General features: G+C 55.0%; 4 protein-coding genes across 4 annotated transcripts; 2 read left to right on the forward strand and 2 right to left on the reverse strand.

Annotated features, from left to right (window-relative positions):
- Positions 1–551: 551 nt before the first annotated feature.
- BJ171DRAFT_598468 (uncharacterized protein) lies at positions 552–6,422 on the reverse strand (the record flags this gene model as incomplete). The annotated part of the gene is made up of 10 exons (XM_053114843.1): positions 552–2,013; positions 2,139–2,251; positions 2,444–2,555; positions 2,768–3,279; positions 3,385–3,691; positions 3,920–4,008; positions 4,121–4,762; positions 4,949–5,386; positions 5,537–5,708; positions 5,994–6,422. 10 exons carry the CDS (start codon positions 6,420–6,422, stop codon positions 667–669), a joined length of 4,161 nt encoding a protein of 1,386 aa, XP_052967435.1. The 3' UTR covers positions 552–666.
- Positions 6,423–6,944: 522 nt separating this feature from the next.
- Positions 6,945–8,167, forward strand: BJ171DRAFT_567535 (uncharacterized protein; the record flags this gene model as incomplete). The annotated part of the gene is made up of 3 exons (XM_053113471.1): positions 6,945–7,157; positions 7,452–7,673; positions 7,886–8,167. 3 exons carry the CDS (start codon positions 6,945–6,947, stop codon positions 8,165–8,167), a joined length of 717 nt encoding a protein of 238 aa, XP_052967436.1.
- Positions 8,034–11,013, reverse strand: BJ171DRAFT_615988 (trypsin-like cysteine/serine peptidase domain-containing protein; the record flags this gene model as incomplete). The annotated part of the gene is made up of 8 exons (XM_053115343.1): positions 8,034–8,470; positions 8,577–8,669; positions 8,744–8,936; positions 9,302–9,538; positions 9,664–9,839; positions 10,003–10,127; positions 10,286–10,369; positions 10,992–11,013. The coding sequence occupies 8 exons, from the start codon at positions 11,011–11,013 to the stop codon at positions 8,267–8,269; spliced, it is 1,134 nt and encodes a 377-aa protein (XP_052967437.1). The 3' UTR covers positions 8,034–8,266.
- A 1,011-nt stretch (positions 11,014–12,024) lies between these two features.
- Positions 12,025–13,004, forward strand: BJ171DRAFT_72586 (uncharacterized protein). Its single transcript, XM_053115849.1, has 3 exons — positions 12,025–12,334; positions 12,459–12,683; positions 12,812–13,004. Exons 1-3 carry the CDS (start codon positions 12,196–12,198, stop codon positions 12,919–12,921), a joined length of 474 nt encoding a protein of 157 aa, XP_052967438.1. The 5' UTR covers positions 12,025–12,195; the 3' UTR covers positions 12,922–13,004.

The following is a 13,004-nucleotide window of genomic DNA, read 5'->3' on the forward strand; positions in this document are numbered from 1 at the left end:
CGAGGTCATGCGAACGCTCAGACCCTGCGCCACAATCGGCCTGCGCCATGGCGTCTTGTGTCACGGGGCTGGTGGCTGCGCAGTGCTGCGAGCAAACCGATTGTGCCGACAGCCAAGTGCCGACAGCCAGGAGCCGATGCAAGGAGTGCCTGAGCAAGCTCCAAACTTTCCAATGACGAGCGAGACGCCCAGACATCGTGGTTGAGAGAGAGCTCAGCAGTTTCCGTCCACTCGAATCTCGTTGAGGTCGGGTCGGGTCCCGACGAATCATTATTTCCATTACAGCGCATCCAATGAAAATGGGACACCCGTGTTTTTGACCATTCATCCAATATTTTGTTACCCAATGTTATCGCGCGCTGGCCATGACCATTCGCCAGTGTGTCCAAGAGCACCATCCATCGCTGGTACTCCGAGACCAGTGCGCAGGTCGATTGTGGCGACCGGAGAGCGACCGATGATGTTCACTCAGAGGCTGCCAAAGTGATTTGATTTATATTTTATGGCTTTGCTTGACGCAAGCACATCACATACTACATGTTCATGGAAACCGCTGTGCTGTCCCGTTTTTTTCTGAATAAAGTGTAAATCGAAACCAGGATGTCGCTGTCCATTGCGATCGATCGAATACGATCGCCGCAATCTGCACCCACACTCGACATCTGTCTAAGTCCGGTCAGATTCACGTATCTCGTTCTCGGCGACAAATGCCGGATTCAGCTGCAAGTCATCTCGCTGCTCGATGTTTGGCCCGACTCGCCCAAAGCTCGCCACCCTGTCGGCGCCGAAATCTCTTCGAGCGGTAAAGGAGGATTCACGCTGGCCCGTGCTCGGAGACTTGATATCATGCGGAACGGAGTGTTCGCGTCTCCTTCCAGGCACGGACTGGCCTTCCAGCGTGGCCGACCCCCGAGAGTGCTCTCGTCGGCTCCGAGCATATCCGGTCGGGTTGCCATCGGCACTTCCGATATCTGCGTCGTGGCCGACTGTATGGTGGTGGCCATCATCTCGCGTCGATTGACGTCGATCGATGGGCTGTGGGGCCTCGGCTGCTTTGGCTGGGAGGGCAAACGTCTTTTTCAGGTGGAGTAGATCTCGGAGCGACGCGATCTCATTGACGGCTTCCATGGGAATCATTAGAAGCAGTTTGAGCGTCCTTTCGTTTTCAGTGTTGATCAGGTAGAACAAAATCTTGCGAAAGTACCACATATAAATCCCAAATGTGACCAAGATGATTGCCGTGAAGGCAATGATGGATGCATCGCTGAGGAACTGGATCGTCGAGATGGAATACGCCATGTTGACGTCGCTGATATTGCCGTAGCGCTGAATAATCGCCGGACTCATTTGTAAAATCCACTGAGCACTCGCATTGAAGCTCCCATGCTGGTATCCATCTGTATAGGCATGCGCGTAGTCCAGGTAGTTTCGGATGGTGGTTGGTAGATCGGTGCCGAATGAGCCAATGGGCTGTGAGAGCCAGGAGTCTGTCCCCGGTGCATACGATCGCGGTGGGATCCACATCGAGTCATTGCCGTAGAGCAGTGCGGCTTGGGTATACGACAGCGCCGGGGTATCTTGGCTCATTAGTCCGCTGGGGCTTGTCCATATCCCTGTGCCAGACCAGCCCGCCTGCATTGGAATGGAAGCAGCAATGGCGATGCGGCCAACAAGGGCCTGTGCAAGACCACAGGCTGTAATGATGCCGTTGAACGGATAGGCAACAAGCGAGCATCGGAAGTTGAGGATCAGCGCAAGCGTAAATGCCACGGCTGCGAGAGAGAGTCCGTGAAAGTACATTTGCTTGAGCTTATCGTATCCCATCGTCGATGTGCTGTGCACAGCGTCGACAGATCTTTTGGAATCGTCGCCGCCTTGGGCGTTCCCCGAATCAGGATTGGATTCGTCTTCGACTTCTTGCTCTTCGTCGACCTCGGCAAGTTCGTCCTTGGAATGTGATGGCGGTGGGACGTAGTATTTCTTGAGGACATTCATGCAGACTGACTTTGGAATCTGGAGCGAAATGCACAAGCAGGCTATCAGTATGCATGTTGCTCAATCGAACCGACAAACTAGGGCGAACTCGATGCTACAGCATCACCAAGCAAGTCCCAGACCCGCCCGGGGGCTGGACCAACCTGCAAGAATGCTGTTAGACTTGTGACACGCTCGTGCTTTGCTCGGTTGATTGCCGACTCAAACAAAAACCGCCCAATCAGAATTAGAATGATGAGGGTGCTTGTATATATAGCTTCATTTGGTTCATATTAAAGGGAGCTCTGAGTGAGTATATGAATCTGAAGCGCGACCACCTGCTGCTATGGCAGCATGATAGCAGCACGACAGCAGCATGACAGCAGCATGACAGCAGCATGACAGCAGCATGACAGCAGCGTGCTGGTCGCGTGTCGCTGAGTACCACCGAGGCAAAGACACAACTCACCTATCTGAACGTATCCAAAGAGCATGATATAACCCGTGTAGCGTTCCACGTATACGGCGCTCAGAGACGTCAGCGAGTCGACGAGTATCGTTGGCCCGTTGTCGCAGACAAACTACGTGTCAGTTCATTCATGATCGGCGAAGTGCAACAGTTTCCAGATTGCATGTAGGTAATCGGTACGATTGATGACCATAGATATGATGCGGAAGGGTGAGCAAAGAACGGTAAGAACAAGGCATAACCCGTCGCTGGTACTCTGCTTTCCTCTGTGCATCGCCATTCAACTTGACTTGTCATGAGTGCTACATCAACCACATTGCTTACCCTCCAGTCGTGATTGTCCTCGAAAAACCTCAGGGTAACGTTGGTAGTAGCGTTTGAAAACGTGATGCTGCGCTGAAAGTCGGATGGCACCATGTTGAGAATATTACCGAGACTCTGAACAAAGTCGAGACAGGTATCCAGTAAGGTGTAGCTGTCTATCTTGGGCGATTGGATCGACAGGGCCCCCGAATAGCGAATGATCATCACCAACGGCGCGGTCCACTGTTGGTACGTGATATAACCCGGCTGAAGCTTGCTCGTGATATCGATAATGCTCGAGTACAAAACGTTGCCCATTATCACAAGGTTTTGCTGATGTCCTTGGAATCCATTCACATCGTTTTGCATGCCCGATGCTGCCAGAGCAACAACTTCGTTGTATATGTTTTCAACTTCCATTCGCATCGAGTTGATTGTCTGGGCATCGTCAATGTAGCTGAACAGGTAGGAAACCTCCACCAACACGATCACCATCTGGGCTCCGGCAAGGCCGATCAACAACAAGACCACGCCTGTCGTCCCAGATCGACGAGAAATCAATACTCCAGCCTCAAGAGCAGTTGCAACTGCTCCTGCTTCGCTGCTTCCGCCATGGAGCAGCTGGGGCGTGCGCATACCTCGAATCATCCACATCAGCCGCGCGCTGAGGGCCTTTGAATACAGAAACACCTGGCGTCGGTATTCCTTGAAAGCCTTGCGCTGCTTCTTGGACTTGTCGTTCTTGGAATACGAGGTGTTGCTGCTCCGTCGCTGTCGCTTTTCCAAACCCACGGCACCGGCATCATCGCTTCCACCGGCTTCGCGGATTTCGTCGATGCGCGCGAGGATCAGGTCAGCTTCGGTCAGATTGTTGTGGATCTCGTCGAGGAACTTTGCATAGTTGGACAGAACTCGAACAGAGTCCGGGAAGCGATTCAAAAGTTGCTGCTCATTGGATTGTATGCAGCCAAGGTCCAAACGCCATCGAAAGACAAGACGAGCAGATAGAGTCAGTACTTTTCAATACAGAGCCACTGCGTCCTGTTCTCTAGCCTCACCGACCAATGTCCCCAAGGACGCGAGGCTGTAGAGCAATAGACCAGGCTATGGCATCACCAAGGAATGCAATCTTTCTCAGAGTATACGACAGAATCGGAGTCGCATTTGTCTCACCTTGTATGCCGTTGTTGCGTTTCGGTCGCTCCATTCGATGATGGATACCAGCGATATCAGCGTGTTGGCGTCAACCTTTGAGTCGCCCCCTGTTGTGTTGGAAACAGCCAGTCAGGTGCCCAGACTTTGATAGCTGCCACCCAATGGTTCGCCCCGACCATGTTCAAGCCATCCCAAGCCAAGTCACGGAGCGATGCCTACCAGAGGCCATGATGGCCTGCCAAAAGTTGGCAATGTGACTCTTGGCTTCGCAATGATATGTGAGGGCCTTGCGCATAAGCTGGTTGAACTCGACCCGATCGACGGCATCCAGGATACGATCCCCAACCTTGTTCATCGTCTGGCGCCGCTCTTGTTCCAGATGATAGATCATAAACTCCAAATCGATGAGCGGGTTGCACTGGCCAGCCTTTTTGAGATAGTGGGCAGACATCGACCGGTCGTTTGGCCGATAGGAGCTGTAGAAGATCGCATAGGAGACCATAAGCGAGGCGCTCGTGGGAAACAGCTGGGTGCCCTTGATGAACATCTGATCGGCAACGTCGATTGATTCAACCGAGCGGTCTTCGATGAGAAACCGAGTCGCGATTTCAACTTGCGAGGGGTGCCAAAAGCGGCTTTCTTTGGCGGTGACGGGCTCGGCCTCCCAGGTATTGAAAGTTTCCCGCGAAGGCTGGAAGCATAGCTTGGCAATGTTGATCGATGTGGCCTTCTGTTGTCTCCAATTGAAGAAGAAATAGCAGCCAACACCCCATGGTACTATGCCAATAATATAAAAGATGAACACCCAATTCAGGAAGGTAGTCTGCTGCGCCTGTCCGAGCGCTGTTACGATGATGGATCCTGCGGGTGGTGGACAAGAAACAAATCAACAGGACGTATCGGTGGCAGGGAGCCACACAGCGCCGGAATCGGTCGGTGTGAGGAGGCTGGTCCACGGACCCTGCCGACCCTGCGGATCCCGCGCAGATACAACCACTTGGCTTGTTTTCCAGGAGAGCGCTTGGCAAATCAAGCACCAATACCAACCGAATGAGCCCCAGAGTGCCTGCGAGCTTAGAATAAACCGATAGTTGTTGATGGGCTTGTGATAGTACGGTATAAACACCAGCATGAAAACACAAATCAAGATCGAGCACAGACAAGTCATGCACGCCCTGAGGAGTGGAACCGATTCGGCAAAGACGAACGAGCAGGCCAGGATAGTCTTGGTCGTCAGCTCTACAAACTCCAGACGGGCCGACGGTCGCGCTACCACGCAGGTAGAGAGCGGGTTGGGGTTGAAGTAGGTGAGCGACATAAGCAGCGTGAATGAGACAAAGATTGGGAGGACAATCCCGCTAACGATTTTGAGGATCAGCCGCTCGATGGCCGCGCATTGTGCTGGTGTGGCACCGTCTCCGCAGACAAAGATGGACATCATGGAATAGAGAACCGGCAGATAGAACACCGACGACAGCATTCCGACTGAAGAGCGCGTCCAACAGTCGAAAGATGGTCGCTGTTAGCGTCAGGGCCGTGAGCAAGCACTTGATTCTGCTGTTTGTCGACTGTCAACCGGCTGGGCACCCAACGCACTGTTGCTCGGCACATGGAGAGGATGTGGGAGGAACATACCCAAGCTCCTCAATGCCCGAAGCGGCCAGACGCCAGCCTGGAAGTTCTTGGACACAAACGACTTGACGACATAGACGGTTAAACTCAGCATAATGATGATGAGAATCAGCGACAAGATCACCAGGACGTAGAGGGCAGGAGTGCCTAGATAGAACGTCAAAGCGGTTTCGATCTGAACAAAGACGTGCCCGTGCGTCAGCCCATGCGAGGCCGGACATTAACGTGTGGACAGGGATTCCATGGCAACAATGTCAGCGCGGCCGAGCGGGGGACCCAAAACGAACGGATCCGAGTGAAAGAATCAATCAAGTCAGCAAGCCACCACGGTTCGTTTGCTCGTTCGTTCCCGTTTGAGTTCTGGCAGAGTCGCCGGGCAGAGTCACTGGATCACCAGGACCAGAGCCGGGCAAGACCCTTGGGGGTGCTTGATCACCTCAAATCCGCGCCGCGAACATACCTGGAAGAATTTGAGCACCATGCCCATATACGACCCCCATACACCCCAGTTGATGTTGTCGAAGGAGAAGGCCAGGGTCTGGAGGAACTCGATAAACATGGTGAGGTAGGAGACCGTCGCGTTGTGGGATTCGACGAGGAGAGCGCACAGCATCGCAAAGAATCCGCCCTTCCATATCTTGTACTTGTGTTCGACCAGATGCCAGTATTGGAGGTGGATTGGTTCCTTGCGCTTCAGCGCCGCCGAAGTTCCGCGGAATGTCCCCTTGGTTTTCTCCAGCGCTACGTTGGACTTGCTGAGGCTATCTCCTCCTCCTGGAACAGCACCGAGGCCCGAGGTGATGGACAGACCAGATTTCCCCGAATTGATCTTGGAATTGCTTGCCTCCTTCTGTTTGGAGTCCTTGACCTTTGGTGAATCCGTGCCCATGTTGGGTTTGTGTTGAGGACGCGTGTGATTCTGGATAAGCGAAGGTTCCCGCACAAGCAGCAGATGCGGCCAGGGATGTGAGAGTCCAGGCGATCCCTGGACTGCGACACGATAATAAAAGCGACGGTGATAGTAGAGACGATGGAAAAAAAAGAACCGGCAGACGCTAGAACTCGCTCCTGTCGGCAGATCGGTGAGCCGCTTGGTAAATGGCCGGCATTCACTCAGAATGCAATCGCAGAGCCGCAGTCAGACCCCAATGATGCTGGCCCGCAACGTCATCACTTTGATTGGAACGGGGGAGGGAAGATACTTCAGCCATTCAGCTCACACTGTCGAACGACGTCTGCCGAGCTGACTGAACTCGGGATAGGAGATGGAATCACCTTGTCAAATCTCAACAACAGCACCAACCGAGACGATCCCATCCATCGACAGAAACGGCGCCGGAATCGCCAAACGACCACAAGACACTCCTGCGCGAACACAATTGATCCATCCCGCCACGTCGAGTAGACAGCCATGTCCAAGGCAGTCAAGTCAACGGAGAGATACTTCACGGCTTCCGAGGTTGAACTGCACAACTCTTCCGACGACCTGTGGGTGTCGTGGCTGGGGAAGGTATACGACCTGACGCCGCTGGCTATCCACAACAAATCGGACCCGCTCTTGGGGCCGATCCTCAAGTTCGCCGGCAAGGACGTTTCTCACTGGTTCGACCCACAGACCGAAGATGTAAGGTGGCGATGGCCATGTCGGCGACCGTGTCTATGGCAGCTGTGGGCGATGGCTGTGGATGGTGGTTGCGGCTGTGATGGTTGGCTACTTTCGATCACCGGGCAGACGGCTTTAATCATTTCATACTCTTTCGAATTGAACAAACCCGATCTACTTTGATCTCGAAAACGATAAAAAAACCACTTGACCATGGCTACTCTGTGGAAACGGCACAAACGTTCGTCCGGCCGATCATACGGGAATGGGATGGGTCTGCTTCGTTGTGCTGCGACAACGACATGCACCTTCTAGTTGAAGACGCATGTCAACCCGCTCACAGGCTGCGTTTGTTATTACACGCCGTGGGGGCGATTTTTGGACGTGCCTCCGGCCCTCCCCCGCTCGGATTGGCGATCGGAGCCAACGATACCCTGGTGGATCGACAAGGAAAAGTACTTTGTCGGCAAGCTAAGCGCCAAGACCCGAAAGATCAGAATCGTCAACATGCTGACCAAAGACGAGCACATCCTGGAGGTACGTCTCGCAAGAATGTATTCGGAACGGGAGTGCTGTCTTGTGGTTCGTGGGGGCTATGCATCGGCAACGAGACTTTGTTCGCACACTCTCGACCGGCGTCGAATTGCACCCGAGCCACATATTTGGCCGTGCTGCTCGACAAGGACGACAATGACCGCTAAAATCGTACTGGCGATAAACGTTCTGGCTGGATATGCCAAACACCAAAGGTGTGCTCGGAAGAAAAAATGAATGCCATCCAGGAGCGCTACATGGCATTCAATGCACATGCAAAGGGATATATGTGGAAGCGCCTCGGGATTCTGTTGGATATGACTCTGACGCTTGAGCAGAACGGCATCCGAGACGAGAGCCTGGATTTCGAAAGAACAGGCATCACTGAAGACGAGTGGCTGCCAGTGATCCATCTGTATTTCAGGTATGCCAGGTACAGGGCTGGTGTCGAGAGCTACGAGCTTGCCGTCTATGATTCGGATGCTATTCCAACATAGTGGGTTTAACATTCTGCTACAACAACAGCGACGATCTCACCGTGGCGTAGCCTATGCAGTGGAAGCAAAGCGGCGCCGCTAAACAGACAGCACGGCTGATTATGTGTGGAGAAAATTGAGATGTTCGGTGCTTGAATGGACATCCAGCTCCTCAGGGGTGATCGAGACCTTGAGTTCGTCGTGCGTTTGGCCGTGTGTTAGCGATTTGGTCTGTTTCCCAGAGTCTGGGGTCTTGTGCACGCGGTTTCTCCATATTGTCAGCTCATACGGAATGCCAATACGACTTCCTATCAAACCGAGTAGCTGAGGGTGCCATGGGAAGGTTAGAGAATCTGCTTCGATGGGAAACTCAGGAGGTCTACTACTTGCGTTCAAACCTCGGGACCATTGGAGACAGATGATAGCGTACCTGCGACGTTGATGTGATGGGCTCGTGGTTGGCCGCCACGATGACATCTCCTGCCCGGCATCCAGCAGAATCCCCCGGTGATCCCTCAAAGACCTGGTGCGGAGAGAGCGCAACGAGGATTAGTGACAGGTCAGCATTCGTGGCCCAGATTCGCAGTGGAAACATACCGAAGCAATAAGGATACCTCGCTTTGATGGTGGCAGATCTGCCACATCGCCTTCAAACTGCTGGGAAAGCAGTTGTTGCCACACGGACTCGGTCAGCGAAACCATCTTGAGACCAAGCCACGGACGGATGATCCTGCCGTGCGTCAGCAACTGGTCAATCATTCCGAGAGCTTTATCGACCCGGATCGCAAAGCTTATGGAGGCAGAAAGAGAGTCCGTGTAGTGTGAGAACAGTGGGGAGTCCAGTCAGGCCGTCGTGGCGGCGACAAGACGATGGCGACGCGATAGCTGCGACTCGAGCAGAGCTTCTCTTGGCGAACGGAGCAGAAGGATATCGCTAAGGCAGCATACAAGGGTTTAACAGTATACAGGGGTCTATCGGAGGTACTGCCATGACTGTGTGCGCTTTGTCGAATCGCCAATGAGTCCCACTTCCCGATGTTTGTTGAGTGCTCGAGAGGTCGCAGGAATATCCCTGGTACCAAATCTGAGGCCAACAGCAGCACGAATCCGGTGTTCATGCACTTAGCGCCTGCTAATCGATTACTTATCGATTACCTGATGCCATCGCTTTCCGCCCGCGTGGTGTTGATGCCAATGACCTCACCGTCGGTGTTGATGAGCGGACCACCGGAGGATCCCGAGTGCAGTACACAGTCGGTTTGGATGAATTCGACCATTGAGTCTCGCCCACCGATCTCTTTGTACTTGCGTGCCCGCGATGATATGATTCCTGCCGTGACGGTATTGTAGAGGCCAAAGGGCGATCCCACAGACAGAACAATGTCGCCGACTCTGGCGTTAAGGCAGGATCAGCACCTATCGCTCACACATGGGCCGTTCCGTAGCGGTACACGAAGCCAGATGCCATCCCAGTCTTGACGTCTGGCCTGTCGCAGCATCTTGAGCGAGGTACTGACCTATGACGCTTCTCGGGCGGTGCAAATGTCACCGGTCGCCAGATATGGCGGTGCTCGCGCAGATGGTACGCCTGTGCCTCGGAGGGGTTCACTTTGACGATGGCAAGATCACTGAGCTCGTCCGAGCTATACACATAGCCATCGAACTGAAGCCCGCTGTTGGTGGTGATGAGAAGCTGACGGCCAAGGGCGGATGAGCTGGCGATCAAAGGAACCAGACACTGCGCTGCTCCTCTTGCGAAAGGTGCCACAGACCGACGTATCGACAGGAAGAATCGACGCAGCTACGATTGGGTCGCCGCCACATCATCAATGTAATGAGACGGGCGACTACCTCACCTTGCTGTCCTCGGCCATATCACCAACGACGTGGGCGTTGGTCAAGATCGTGCCTTTGTCATCGATGATGAAGCCCGAGCCCGCTGAGACGAAGGCACGTTTGCCAAAGATAAGGCTGTTCGTTTCTGAGCCAGGATGAAGGCAGGCATGAGCAAACTGGGTGAGCGGATATCACTCAGCTGGTATCTTGTGCCGAGCGAGACACGCAGCGCTATCGATCTCGAGAGACACAGCAGCAGCAGCAGTAGCAGCAGTCCCAAGTCACGGTCTCAGACCCGCTCACCTATCTCGACGGTTATCCGCACGACCGAGTCCAGGATGGGTTCGAGAATGTCCGCCAACGGATTCCAAGAGCAGTACAAGGGCTCTGCTTACGAGGTGTTTTTGCGGGGCGATGGCCGCTGAGCCCGAAGCGAGTTGGTCCAATGCGCGTGGACAGGGTCTGAGGCCAATGCAAAGCATCCGCCGAAAGCAACGGCGATTGCGAGCACCCCTGCGCATCGCAGGGCTTGCAAGGCATATGGAAGAGACGCTTCAGTTGGCTTCGGAGAGCATGCACGGCTGGACTGGTTGAGTCGATTGAGTGGAATGAATGGACTGGGTTCACTGGGTCGGCCGGATGCGCTGGCCCTGAGCCCGCTGCCATATCGATGTTGCATGCAGCGAATGTCGGCGCGGATGCTCCCAAAGGCGCCTGCGGATGAGGGTATTGCGGAGATGCTAATTCGGCATGGGCCGAGAGCCAGCAGGTGGCCCGGCTTCATTATGACTCGAAAGTAGCTCGACGATACGTGCACAGGGCGGCAGACCAGCGCCTTCGTCCAGGCAATCTGGACCAGAACGGTTCAGCGAAAGCTGGGCAGGGAGGCAGGCGGATGCAGCAACGGCGGCGAACGCACCCACACTGATTCGCGAGCCTGCGGAGCACCGAGTCATTGTTTCATTAGGAGCTGGCCGACGGCTGCTGCAGGGCGGGGTTCTGCTGGTACGGATCAGCAGAACAGTGCCCATTTGAAGCTGTTCCCGAAGCCAAACGCACTCTGGCCGTGCCGGTGTTTCGAAGGCACAGGCAGGTATGTGGCGATTCGTCTTGATATTGGAGGGGGAACCCGATGGATCGCATCACCCCTTCCGGACAGCAAAGCATGTGTCGAAGAGTAGTCATCGCTGCAGCCCCAAGGCGCCTCATTCCGTCTTGGCTCGGATTCGGGGGGTGACCCTGTCTTCCGAGGCAGGCGCTCCGTCTTTCCAGGCAGATGTCTGCCCCGGGCCGCCATGTGTCCATCGAAGCAACCGTGGGAACAGCCAGCGCCTCCGAAATGCAGCCGATTGCCTCATCGCCCCCCCCCTCATCGTTGCTATCTCGCAACGCACAGGCCAAGCCGACCCAGCCCAGGCTCGCACAGGGCTTTTGGTGCAGCGAGCGCAGGAGAAACAATCTGTCGGGAGGAGGAGGAGAGGCGCTGCCTGGCCTCTGTGTCTGTGCGGCAGCGCCATCGTTGTGCTTGGCGGCCAGACGGAAGCACAAACACACACGCTTCGTGCAACCTAAACCACTCGCAAAGTACTTTGAATCCATTGGTGGGATTACTGTCGCCGGCCGCATGACTCCGTCCGCTGCCTGGCCAGACCCCCTCGATTGGATGCGGGATGTGTCCGGCAGCGCTGCCTGCCCGCCAGGAGGGACACCGGCGATGAGACATGACCCAAACCCGGAGCGGCGCTGCCGTTTTGGGCAGCCGTGGGAAAGCGAGGCCGGCCGCGTGGCCCCGGGGCCCCGGCTAGCGCCAGCGGCATCCAAAGGCAGCGGCCAGGCCAACAAGAGCAGCAGCACCAAGAACAGCAGCAGGAACAGTAGGCGCAGTACTGGGCGGACTGATGCAAACCAATTCTGAATAGGTTGCGGTCAAATGACTCCCCAGGTGGCTCGTCATCGCTCCCGGCCTTGTCCTCGCCAAAGAAAGGAAGCCGTCTGTCGCCACGAGGCCTCGCCGCCCCACCACCACATGGCCATGCCGGGGTGGCTGCGTCGACGCCGGTGGAGGCGGCGAGAAGATCCTCCAAAAGTATAAAAGGGTATCCCTCACCCGGCTTCCCACACCACCATCCACCTCGCCTCAGAACCTCCAAAGCAAAGCTCTTCGTGTCCTATCTTCTAGCCTCTCAGCGCTCCAGCTCTCTCTTACAACCAAAATGGCCAAAAATAACGTTGTCCTCATCCCCGTTGACTCGGTCTCCGAGCACTCGCGCGCCGTCATCCTGCACGCCCTCAAACACAATGTGCAGCCCGACGACGTGGTCGAGGTTCTCCACATCATCAAGCCTTCGCTCTGTAAGTCCTCCGGCAATGACTGCTCGCTTGGGTGCTGGAACTTGCACTTGTCTTTGTGTCTCTTACTCTCCAGTTTCTGATGCCCTCAATACCGTTTCTTCTTCGATAATATCCCCACACCCAGTCGCCGCTCTCAAGACCAGCTATGAGCACCGTGAGATCGATGAGATCACTCAGCAGTTCACCGGCTTTATCAAGGACATTGTCCAGTCAAGCGGGGTGAGCAACAAGATCTCACTCAATGTGCTTCACGGCGACGCCAAGGGCTACATCATGATGGAAATCAACGAGCGCTCCCCTCGGCTTGTTGTCATGGGCGCTCACGCTCACGGTGTTCTTCCCGGCACTGGTAAGTAATCCTGGTGTGGCCGGTCGCATCCGCAATGCCGCTGTAGCCGTGTGGAAGCACATCGAGATTGTTTGCTTGATGACTGTTTGCTGACACTTCGCCTGCGTCTGCGCCAATCTCTTGAGCAGGCAGCATCACTGGATATGTTTCGCAGCGATCTCCGTGCCCAGTCCTAGTCCTTCCCCACACGGTGTCGTCGGTGGAGAGCGCCGCCGGCAGCGTCCCTATTGCTGCTTGAGTCCTGGCACCGTCTCCACTCGAGTTCCGATACCACACCGAGTCCTTCCCAGCCCCTTTGTCCTTTGTTCACATTCGGGCCTC

Source organism: Polychytrium aggregatum (assembly GCF_025602895.1).
Source record: "Polychytrium aggregatum strain JEL109 chromosome Unknown BJ171scaffold_15, whole genome shotgun sequence".
In the NCBI taxonomy this organism is placed as follows: domain Eukaryota; kingdom Fungi; phylum Chytridiomycota; class Chytridiomycetes; order Polychytriales; genus Polychytrium; species Polychytrium aggregatum.